The following is a 12,149-nucleotide window of genomic DNA, read 5'->3' as shown; positions in this document are numbered from 1 at the left end:
ACCCCGTGCTGTACCTGTCCTGGGAGTGTTTGATGGGGGGACAGTGTAGAGGGAGCTTTACTCTGTATCTAACCCCGTGCTGTACCTGTCCTGGGAGTGTTTGATGGGGACAGTGCAGAGGGAGCTTTACTCTGTATCTAACCCCGTGCTGTACCTGTCCTGGGAGTGTTTGATGGGGACAGTGCAGAGGGAGCTTTACTCTGTATCTAACCCCGTGCTGTACCTGTCCTGGGAGTGTTTGATGGGGATCTGAGTGTTAGGTTATTTAGTTATCGGGTTATGAGGAAATGTTTGGGGATTTTCTGATTTGCTTTCACTTGTCTCACAGGTTCTGGGGATTAAAGTTGAGACCAAGGTAAAGGAGATGCCCTGACCTGCTGTTTGCTCTCTTTCCCCCTCTCCTGACCTCACCCGGTGGAGGGTATCGGTCTCGCTCTGTCTCTTTCTCAATCTAGCTAATCTCTGTGTAAAATCCCGGGCTCTGTCCCATTGGAATTCCCTGAGCTCAGTGTGCACTGCTGCACTCAGAGCATCCGCCTGACCCATGACCCCTGTGTGATCATTACCGAATCTGCCTGAAGGGTCAAAGTTCAAAACAGAACATTCTGGAAGTAGAAAACAAGGTGCCCATTGGTCTCATCCCCTACCCAATTGTATTCTAAGAGAACCTTCAACAGTGCCTGAGACGATGGCAGGAATCATAGAATCCTAACACAGTAGGAGGAGGCCATTCTGCCCATCAAATCTCCACTGACCACAATCCCACCCAGGCCCAGAATGCCATTCAGCCCCTTAGAAGTTAAAGGGGCAAATGGAGACCATTTGGTCCATTTTTGGAAGGTGTAATGGGAGGCCAAACAACTGACTGGTGCCTCTCACCCATTGTTATCCCCGCTCCCCCCAGCCCCTCTTCTCCAACCCTCCCTCTTTCACCCTGCACCCCCCCCAAACTCCCTCTTCCCCCACTTTACAGCATGATTCTTGGATCCTCCTGGAAAGAAGGAAGAAATGCCCATCTCGGTTTTGCCTTTTCCAGTGTCCATGTTCCACTCCCATTCCCGGGTCTCATTGAGTCTTGGACAGGAAGCCATTTGGTCCATTGTGCCCCAACTCCTCCTCCCCCTCCAACAAACAATTGGGTTCTAACAGCACCCCCTCCCAACCATCAAAAGCCAAGGCAGTGGGATTGTTGCCTTGGAGCACTGAAGGTTAATGGGAGGATTTTAGAGGTGTTCAAAATCAGCATTTTGTTTTGTTGGATTACATTTATATAGCACCCTTCAGCACCTCAGGATGTCCGAGAGCATCTCACAGCCAATAAAATCCTTTTGAAATGTAGTCACTGTTGGAATATGGGGTACACAGCCAGATCCCGCAATCAACACTGTCTTAAACCAGTTAAGGGACTGTTGTTGATTATTGATAAATGTTTCATCCAGAAGACACACTGCTGACGGCGCGGCGCTCCCTTAGCACTGACCCTCTGGTGCGGCGCAGCACTCCCTCAGCACTGTACAGAAGTTTTGGCCTGAATTCCATGAGCCTCGGGAATGGGATCTTCACTCTGATTTCTGTATTTCCCCTTTGAGCTGGAAGTGCCGGTCTGGGCACCCTATTCCTGTGGTAATTACTGCACCGAGCTCTCACTGACTCTCCCACTCGCCTCACTAACCTGTCTCTCCTGCGGGTAACTCCATGGCTGCTGCTCTAACCATTGGCTGGTGTTTATTGACCTCCCGGTTGTGATCTTTCTGCTGCATCAGGACCTGACCATTAAACTCAGTCTGATGAAGACCATCTCGCTGGTTGCCAGGGCAATCTGTGCCAACGAAAACAATCATTCCTTTAACTTCAATCGCAAGGGAGAGCTGCTGATGTACATGCAGGTGAGTGAAGAGCGAGTGTGTGAGAGCTATCAGAGATGCAGGGCTTTGTCATGCTGTGGTATCTGGCAGTCCCTCATTAATGGGCTCCTGACTGCAGGCAGGAGGATGTGTAAATCAGAAAGGACTTTCCCATCGCTGAAACAGAAATTTTACATTGATGCCTTAACCTAATTGGCATAAAAATCCTCTTTCTGACGTAGTAATGCTGTCTGCTTTCCTGCCGTTCGCCTGCTCCTCTCCCGACTTCCTCCTCAGAACATACATATGAATTAAGAGCAGGATTAGGCCGTTCGGCCCCTCGAGTCTGCTCTGCCATTTAGTAAGATCCATTTGTGTTTCGAATTCCAGATTCCCTCCTATGCCCCGATAATCTTTGATCCCCTAACCTAACAAGAATTTATCTGCCTCTGCCTTGGAAATATTCAGTGACTCCCACCTCCACTGCCTCCTGAGGCTGAGACATTTTCCCACATTGTAGTCCATCTGTTAAAATTTTCTCACTCACTCAGCCTACCTATCTATCTGCAATCTCCCTATGTCCTCTTCACTGCGTACTTTCCTACCTATCTTTGTGTGTCATTTGCACATTTATCTATCTGTCAGGACTTCACTCCCTTTATCCATGTCATTGAGTTAAATTGTAAAAGGTTGAGGCACAGACCCTGGGCGATTCTACTCATCACATTCTGCCAATCAGGAAGTGACCCATTTATGCACACTGTATTTTCTGCCAGCCAATCTTCTATTCATTCTAATACGTTATTATCTATACCATAGAACATTACAGCACAGAAACAGGCCCTTTGGCCCTTCTTGGCTGTGCCAAACCATTTTTCTGCCTAGTCCCACTGACCTGCACCTGGACCATATCCCTCCACACTCCTCTCATCCATGTGCCTGTCCAGACTTTTCTTACATAAGAATCAGGGCTAGATGGCCTACTCCTGCTCCTTCGAGCCTGCCCTGCCATTCAATAAGATCATGGCTGATCTGGAGTGGATCAGTTCCACTTTCCCACTTTCTCCCCATAACCCTTAATTCCCTCGTCTATCAGAAATCTATCTACCTGTGACTTAAATATATTTAGCGAGGTAGTCTCCACCACTTCAATGGGCGGCGTATTCCAGAGATTCACCACCCTTTGAGTGAAGAAGTTCCTCCTCAACTCTTCTAAACGTACCCCACCCTCATTTTGAGGCTGTGCCCTCTAGTTCTGGTTTCCTTTCTCTCAAAGAAAGAATCTCTCAACTTAAACGTTAAATACTTAAATGAATCTGTTGTCTTAAATGTTAAGTGAGCCCGCATTCACTACTTCATCCGGCAGCTCATTCCACACTCCCAGTGCTCTGTGTGAAGAAGCCGTCCCTAATATTCCCTTTTCAAACTTCTCCCTTCCCCCTTAACCCATGTCCTCTGGTTTTTTTTCTCCCCTAGCCTCAGTGGAAAAAGCCTGCTTGCATTCAGTCTATTTATACGCATCATAATTTTATACACCTCTATCAAATCTCCCCTCATCAGTTTCTCAAGTCCTGGCAACATCCTTGTAAACCTTCTCCACACTCTTTCAACCTTATTAATATCCTTCCTGTAATTAGGTGACCAAAACTGCACACAATACTCTAAATTCGGCCTCACCAATGTCTTATACAACCTCACCATAACATTCCAACTCTTATACTCAATACTTTGATTTATAAAGGCCAATGTTCCAAAAGCACTCTTTACGACCCTATATACCTGTGACACCACCTTCAGGGAATTGTTTATCTGTACTCCCAAATCCCTCTGTTTTACTACACTCTTCAGTGTCCTACCATTTACAATGTATGTTCTACCTTGGTTTTTCCTTCCAAAGTGCAATACCTCACACTTGTCTGCATTAAACTCCATCTGCCATTTTTCAGCCCATTTTTCTAGTTGGTCCAAATCCCTGTGCAAGCTTTGAAAACCTTCCTCACTCTCCACTACACCTCCAATCTTTGTATCATCAGCAAATTTGCTGATGCAATTTTACCACATTATCATCCAGATCGTTGATTAAATCCCTACACCAGTAGTCACAGGCCTCCACTCAGAGAAGCAATCCTCCGCTACCACTCTCTGGCTTCTTCCATTGAGCCAGTGTCTAATCCAATTTACTACCCCTCCATGAATACCTAGCGACTGAACCTTCCTAACTAACCTCCCCTGAGGGACCTTGTCAAAGGCTTTACTGAAGTCCGTGCAGACAACATCCACCGCCTTCCCTTCGTTCACTTTCCTAGTAACCTCCTTGAAAAACTCTAATAGATTGGTTAAATAGGACCTACCATGCACAAAGCCATGTTGACTCTCCCTAATAAGTCCCTGTTTATCCAAGTATTTGTAGATCCTGTCTTTCGGTACTCCTTCCAATAATTTACCTACTACTGACGTCAAGCTTACTGGCCTATAATTTCCCGGATTACCTTTTTGAGCCTTTTTTAAACAATGGAACAACATGAGCTATCCTCCAATCACCCAGCACCTTGCTCGTGGATACCGACATTTTAAATATATCTGCCAGGGCCCCTGCAATTTCAACGCTAGTCTCCTTCAAGGTCCGTGGGAACACCCTGTCCGGTCCTGGAGATTTATCTACTCTGATTTGCCTCAAGTCAGCAAGAATCTCCTCCCCTTTAATCTGTATAGGTCCCATGACCTCCCTCCTTGTTTGCCTTATTTCCGTAGACTCTATGCCAGTTCCCTTAGTAAATATGGATGCAAAAAACCCATTTAATATCTCCCTCATTTCTTTTGGTTCCATACATAGCTGACCACTCTGATCTTCAAGAGGGCCAATTTTATCCCTTACTATCCTTTTGTTCTTAATACACCTGTCGAAGCTCTTAGGATTATCCTTCACCTTGACTGCCAAAGCAACCTCACGGCTTCTTTTAGCCCTCCTGATTTCCTCCTTAAGTAGTTTCTTGCACTTTTTATACTCCTCAAGCATCTTATTTGTTCCTTGTTGCCTGTACGTGTCATACATCTCTCTCTCCTTCATCAGAGTTGCAATATCCCTCGAGAACCAAGGTTCCTTATTCTTATTTGCTTTGCCTTTAATCCTGACAGGAACATACAAACTCTGCGCTCTCAAAATTTCTCCTTTGAAGGCCTCCCACTTACCAATCACATCCTTGCCAGAGAACAGCCTGTCCCAATCCATGCTTTTTAGATGGTTTTCATTTCTTCAAATTTGGGCTTTTTCCAGTTCAGAGCCTCAACCCGAGGACCAGATCTATCTTTATCCATGATCAAGTTGAAACTAATGGTGTTATGATCACTGGAACCACTACACACACTTCATCACTTGCCCTAACTCATTTCCTGATAGGAGATCTAATACCGCTAGTTAGTGCCTCTATATATTGATTCAGAAGATTTTCCTGAACACATTTTACAAACTCCACCCCGTCTAGACCTTTAACAGTATGGGAATCCCAATCTATATGTGGAAAATTAAAATCCCCGACTATCACAACTTTGTTTCCGACAGTTGTCTGCAATCTCTCTGCAGATTTGCTCCTCCAATTCTCTCTGACTATTGGGTGGTCTATAACACAACCCCATTAATGTGGTCATACCTTTCCTATTTCTCAGCATACCAGAAGCCATTACTTTCCTGGATAGAAACATAGGAGCAGGAAGAGGCCATTCAGCCCTTCGAGCCTGCTCCGCCATTCATTACGATCATGGTTGATCATCCAACTCACTAGCCTAATCCTGCTTTCTCCCCACAACCTTTGATCCAATTCACCCCAAATGCTATATCCAGCTGCCTCTTGAATATATTCAATGTTTTGGCATCAACTACTTTGTGTTAATGAATTCCAAAGGCTCACCACTCTTTGGGTGAAGAAATGTCTCCTCACCTCCATCCTAAATGGTGTCCCTGTATTCAATAGCCTTTAATATGTCACTTTATATACCAAGTACAGTACATCCACCTGTTCCCTTTTACCCTCAGTGTATGTCACTCCTTACAAGAACTCCACCTCTTTAAAATTCCTGGGATGAGGACCTGGAGATGTGTCAGCTGCAGCTCCATCAATTTGCATATTATCACTTCCCTAGACATGGGGGCGGCACAGTGGTTAGCACTACTCCTCACAGCACCAGGGACCCGGGTTTGATTCCCAGTTTGGGCTCACTGTCTGTGTGGAGTTTGTGTTCTCTTGAGGGGGGTAGAATATAAAAGTAGGGAGGTCTTGCTGCAACTGTACAGGGTACTGGTGAGGCCGCAGCTGGAGTACTGTGTGCAGTTTTGGTTGCTGCACTTGCGGAAAGATACATTGGCCTTGGAGAGAGTGCAGAGGAGGTTCACTAGGCTGACACTGGAGATGAGGGGGTTGGCCTATGAAAAGAGACTAAATAGACTGGGTCTGTAGTCGTTGGAGTTTAGAAGGCGGAGGGGGGATCTTATAGAGACGTATAAGATAATGAAAGGGATGGATAGGGTAGAGGTAGAGATATTCTTCCTGCTTAGAAAGGATAGCAGGACTAGAGGGCACAGCCTCAAGATGGGGGGGGGGGGGGGGGGGGGGTGCAGTTTAGATCGGAGTTGAGGAGGAACTTCTTCACTCAAAGGGTGGTGAATCTCTGGAATTCTCTGCCCATTGAAGTGGTGGAGGCTACCTCGCTAAATATATTTAAGTCACGGGTAGATAGGTTTCTGATAGACAAGGGAATTAAGGGTTATGGGGAGAGGGCGGGAAAGTGGAACTGATCCACTTCAGATCAGCCATGATCTTATTGAATGGCGGGGCAGGCTCGAAGGGCTAGATGGCCTACTCCTGCTCCTAGTTCTTATGTTCTCTCCGTGTCTGTTTCCTCTAGGTGCTCTGGTTTGCTCCCACAGTCAGAGGTTAGGTGCGTTGGCCATGCTAAATTCCCCGTCAGTGTACCTGGTGAGGGTGCCAGAGTGTGACGACTAGGGGATTTTCACAGTAGCTTCATTGCAGTGTTATTTTAGTGCAGCCTTGTGACTAATAAATATACTTTACTGTAATTTCACTAAATTCCCCTCTCCCTTCTGCCTGATTTACAGCTATTACTGCGATGTATTTATACCCTCTGTACTGAAGACAGAAATAAAATTTGTTCAATTCATCCACTATTTCCTTATTATCACTATTAACTTCCTATTCTCACTGTCTAGAGAACCAGCATTCAGTCTTTTCTTTTTAAATTCCTGTGGAAACTCTTGCTATCGGTTTTTACATTTTCAGTTAGCTTCCTCTCCCACTCTCATTTCTTCCTGCTTATTAACATTTTAGTCATTCTCTGACGTCCTTCACATTCTGACCAATCATCTGACCTGCTGTTTATCTTTGCACCGTTATGTTCTTTTTTCCATAAGTTTGCTGCTTTGCTTAACTTCCTTAGTCAACCCCTGATGGTGGGGTCCCCCCCCATCCCTTTCGATCTTCTGTTTATAGTTGGAATGAAGTTGCTGTAATCCCAGCTTTCATGCCCACGTAGTTGCCCTCATTTAAAATACTAGTTTTAGACCCATTCTTTTTCCTTTCAACCTGAATATAAAATTCAATCATATTGTGGTCACTGCTACCTAAGGATGTCTCTTCTGAGATCATTAATTCATAGAATAGAATCCCTACAGTGCAGAAAGAGGCCATTTGGCTCATTGAGTCTGCACCGGCCACAATCCCACCCAGACCTTATCCCCATAACCCCACATACTTACCTTGTTAATCCCCCTGACACTAAGGGTCAATGCACCTAACCCGCACATCTTTCAGACTGTGGGAGGAAACTGGAGCACCCGGAGGAAACCCACTCAGACACGGGGAGAACGTACAACCTCCACACAGACAGTGACCCAAGCTGGGAATTGAACCAGGCCCTGTGAGGCAGCAATGCTAACCACTGTGCCACCCCTTAATCCTGTAATATTACACAATATCAAATATAATACAACCTGCTCCCTGGATAGTTCCAGAATGCACTGCTCTAAGAAACTATCTCAAAAATATCCTATAAACTTCTCATCAAGGCTACTACTGCCAATCTGATTTTTCCAGTTTATACGTAGATTAAAGTCACCCTTGAACTCTGCCAGCTCTTTATCACAAGCCCCAATATTTCTTCCTGTACACTTTTTGCTAGCTTGTAGTTAGTTTTGAGGGGCCTGTAGACCGTTCCCACTGGGCATTCTAGGACGAGAGGTAAGGGGTAACAAATTTAAAACAGAGTTGAGGAAAAACTACTTCTCCCAAAGGGTTGTGAAACTGTTGAATTTGCTACCCCAAAGTGCGGTGGATGCTGGGACATGAGTAAATTTAAGGAGGATTTAGACATTTTTAATTGGTAATGGGTTGAAGGGAGAAGGCAGGAAAATGGGGATGAGCATATCAGCCAAGATCAAAAGGTGGAGTGGACTGGATGGGCCGAATGGCCTAAATCTGCTTCTTTGTCTTATGAATTTATGACTTCTTTCTTTTACAATTCCTCATCTACTTTCAATCTCCAGAATTAAAATCCTCTCTCTCTCTCTCTCTCTCTATTACGTTGATACCATTATTATTTAACAGAGCCACCCCTCCGTCTTCTCCTAGTTTCCTGTCCTTCCTCAATGCTGTGTTCCCTTCAGTAATCAGGTTGCAACCTCTCTCACCTTGCAGCCATGTCTCTGTGTTGCCTATCAGATCATCTATTTATATCTAGTTGCTCTGTCAATTTATTTGTTTTATCATGAATGCTGCGTGAATTCAGTTAGAGTTTGTGGTTCAGTATTTTTACTTATTTTGCAGTGTCTGTTCTTTCCTGCTGTGAGACTCTCAGGCCCTTATGCCTTGCCTGCTCTGTTTAATTTATTGCATCTTCCCAAGCCATAGGTTTCTTGCTCCCACTCTTCAGTTAAAGCCCTCTCCACCACGCTAGCTTTATCCTTCAGCAGAAGACAACTCCCAGCACGGTTCATGTGAAGACCATCGCAGTGGTACAACTCCCACTGTCTCCAGCCCTGTTGCAGTTCCTAATGAATCGAATCCCATTCCTCCCACACTAACCTAGCCTCGCATTTGCCCCTCAGACCGGATTTATCCAGCAGCAGTTTGGCTTGGGCAGTGTCCAGAGATTGTGATCTTAGATTCTGCTTTTTGATTTAGCTCCTAGCTGCTCATCCTCCTTTAACCTGATCCCTGCAGTACAGACACGGCACTCACCGTTTGTTAAACAGCACAAAGTGCACTTGCCGCGTGTCACACAGTGTGCCGCATGCTGGCTGGTTGGACGATTCTGCCTGTTGCTATGTTAATCTTTTCCGCCTTGCTTTGCAATGCAGGATTTGATCAAGTTGGAGACGATGGATGTTTTGCGAACTCCTATCCGACAGCAGGCCATGATCACCTGCTCCCATCTGCTGTATCCTTTCAGCTCTGAAAATGGGTGGGGGGGGGAAGGATTTGGGATTTTCATCTTGGGGGTCATTGGGCTTCGGACTAGTGGACATGGAATTTGGCCCGGGTTGGGGCGGGGGGGGGGGATTTGTGATTTGGGTGGCGGGGGTTGGTGGGGTTGGGTGGCAGACGGGGTCGGTGGGGTTTGGGTGGCGGGCGGGGGGGGTCGGTGGGGTTTGGGTGGCGGGCGGGGGGGTCGGTGGGGTTTGGGTGCGGGCGGGGGGGTCGGTGGGGTTTGGGTGGCGGGCGGGGGGTCGGTGGGGTTTGGGTGGCGGGCGGGGGGGGTCGGTGGGGTTTGGGTGGCGGGCGGGGGGTCGGTGGGGTTTGGGTGGCGGGCGGGGGGGTCGGTGGGGTTTGGGTGGCGGGCGGGGGGGGTCGGTGGGGTTTGGGTGGGCGGCGGGGGGTCGGTGGGGTTTGGGTGGCGGGCGGGTGGGGTTTGGGTGGCGGGCGGGTGGGGTTTGGGTGGCGGGCGGGGGGGGTCGGTGGGGTTTGGGTGGCGGGCGGGGGGGTCGGTGGGGTTTGGGTGGCGGGCGGGGGGGGTCGGTGGGGTTTGGGTGGCGGGCGGGTGGGGTTTGGGTGGCGGGCGGGTGGGGTTTGGGTGGCGGGCGGGGGGGGTCGGTGGGGTTTGGGTGGCGGGTGGGTGGGGTTTGGGTGGCGGGCGGGGGGGTCGGTGGGGTTTGGGTGGCGGGCGGGTGGGTCGGTGGGGTTTGGGTGGCGGGCGGGTGGGTCGGTGGGGTTTGGGTGGCGGGCGGGGGGTCGGTGGGGTTTGGGGCGGGGGGGTCGGTGGGGTTGGGCGGGGGGGGTCGGTGGGGTTTGGGCGGGGGGGTCGGTGGGGTTTGGGTGGCGGGCGGGGGTCGGTGGGTTTGGGCGGGGGGGGTCGGTGGGGTTTGGGTGGCGGGCGGGGGGGGTCGGTGGGGTTTGGGGGGCGGGCGGGGTGGTCGGTGGGGTTTGGGCGGCGGGGGGGGTGGTCGGTGGGGTTTGGGCGGCGGGGGGGGGTGGTCGGTGGGGTTTGGGCGGGGGGGTGGTCGGTGGGGTTTGGGCGGCGGGGGGGGTGGTCGGTGGGGTTTGGGCGGGGGGTGGTCGGTGGGGTTTACATGAACGATGATTGGAATGTGAGTCTTTACAGCTAATCAAGTCTTAAAGGTACAGACAGTGTGAGTGAAGAGAGCATTAAGCACAGGTTAAAAAGATGTGTATTGTTTCCAGACAGGACAGTACGTGAGATTTTGCAAGTCCACGCAAGTTGTGGGGGTATTCCAAGTGTGGCCTTCCCAATGTCTTGTACAACTTCAACAAGATGTCCCAACTCCTGTACTCAATGTTCTGACCAATGAAACCAAACATGCTGAATACCTTCTTCACCACTCTGTCCACCTGTGACTCCACTTTCAAGGAGCTATGAACATGTACCCCTAGATCTCTTTGTTCTGTAACTCTCCCCAACGCCCTACCATTAACTGAGTAAGTCCTGCCCTGGTTCAATCTACTAAAATGCATTACCTCACATTTGTCTAAATTAAACTCCAATTTGTTTAAATTCAACTCCATTGTGTGAGGAAACCTGAGGAAACTCACGCAGACACGGGGAGAACATGCAAACTCTACAGACAGTGACCCGAGCCGGGAATTGAACCTGGGTCCCTGGCGCTGTGGGGCAGCAGTGCTAACCACTGTGCCACCGTACCACCCTAATCCATCTCTCCTGTTCTCCTTGACCTGAGGTTCAGGAAACTGGATCCTGTACTGAGTGAGGCCGACCTGTTTGAGCTGATTAAAACCTGCCTGGACAGCGTGTTTGGACTTCCGCCTCTGGGAATTGACAAGAATAAAGAGGAGAGCGGTATGGATGTGAAGGAGAGAGAGGTAATCGGGGATAGCGGATAGTTCTGTGACCACTCCTATTCTCTGATCTCGGGGGGGGGTTCAGTGAGCCAGCAGAGGATAAACTTTAACCTGTGTTGGTTTCTCTTGTCAGATCCTGTACATGGAGACGCTGTGTGCACTGCAGGAGCTTCTGAAACAGATCCTTATCCAGGACATCAGTCCAGACGGCCTCCAGGTGGTCTTTAAGGTAAAGGAAGGAGGTGGGTGGGAGAAGCTGAAATTGAATTTACTGGGTCCGGACTGAAGATTCCTGCCCCATCCACTGAGGAAAGGGGAACGATTTGTGATTTCTGACAGCACGTGGAAACACAGCAGAGTGTGCAACGCAGTGGTTGAGCACGGGTCTGAGACCATGGGGGCTGCTGGCCCCCTGGGAGAGAAGAGTAAGGTGGTTATCATCCTCTTCACCCCTTGTACAAATTTGGTTCAGATAAACAGTTCTGTTATTTTCACTTGTCTCACTGTTATTACACTGGCAATGAGGTTAAGTGGGACAGTAGCGAGGGGAGAAAGGTCAGCCGATTTTATATAGAACATCCTGCCCCTTTTTGGGAAAATCAGCCTTTTTGACCCAGAGACTCGATGCTGGACTCAGTGTATTGAAAAACTCTGTTATTTCTTTTTCCGCCAATGAAATTACACACAAAGATAAGAAAAAGATCATTCTGTTCACAGCATGTGGACCTCAAACATCTAATCTCGTTAGAAATTTAACATCTCCAGAAACTCTGGATACCAAAGCTGGATTTTTTACCAGCATGCTCGCCCTGATTCCGAGGGTCGCAGAACGGTATTCTCTGTTGGCCTCGGGTGGGATCTTACCAGCCTTGGGTGGGTGAGGCATAAAATTCCAGCACAAACCTATGACCAGCTCACAACTTGGGTAAAGGATCGTTATATTCCCAGTCTATCATCATGAAGCATTTTAAATTTAACTCTA

At 48.4% G+C, this 12,149-nt stretch overlaps 1 protein-coding gene across 1 annotated transcript in view; it reads left to right on the top strand.

Moving 5' to 3' along the window:
• LOC145340047 (maestro heat-like repeat-containing protein family member 1) overlaps window positions 1-11,683 on the top strand; it is a 67,437-nt gene extending 55,754 nt beyond the window's left edge. The window contains exons 23-27 of the mRNA XM_080184465.1: window positions 329-355; window positions 1,764-1,886; window positions 9,211-9,290; window positions 11,053-11,188; window positions 11,301-11,683. Coding sequence (XP_080040591.1) covers window positions 329-355; window positions 1,764-1,886; window positions 9,211-9,290; window positions 11,053-11,188; window positions 11,301-11,453 — 519 coding nt within the window. The 3' untranslated portion in view covers window positions 11,454-11,683. The remainder of the gene's footprint in view (window positions 1-328; window positions 356-1,763; window positions 1,887-9,210; window positions 9,291-11,052; window positions 11,189-11,300) is intronic.
• The last annotated feature ends 466 nt before the right edge of the window (window positions 11,684-12,149 follow it).

Source organism: Carcharhinus amblyrhynchos, unplaced genomic scaffold (assembly GCF_965287045.1).
Source record: "Carcharhinus amblyrhynchos unplaced genomic scaffold, sCarAmb.v2.hapA scaffold_744, whole genome shotgun sequence".
NCBI lineage: Eukaryota > Metazoa > Chordata > Chondrichthyes > Carcharhiniformes > Carcharhinidae > Carcharhinus > Carcharhinus amblyrhynchos.
Note: the sequence above shows the minus strand (reverse complement) of the source record. Positions and strands in the feature narration are given on the sequence as shown.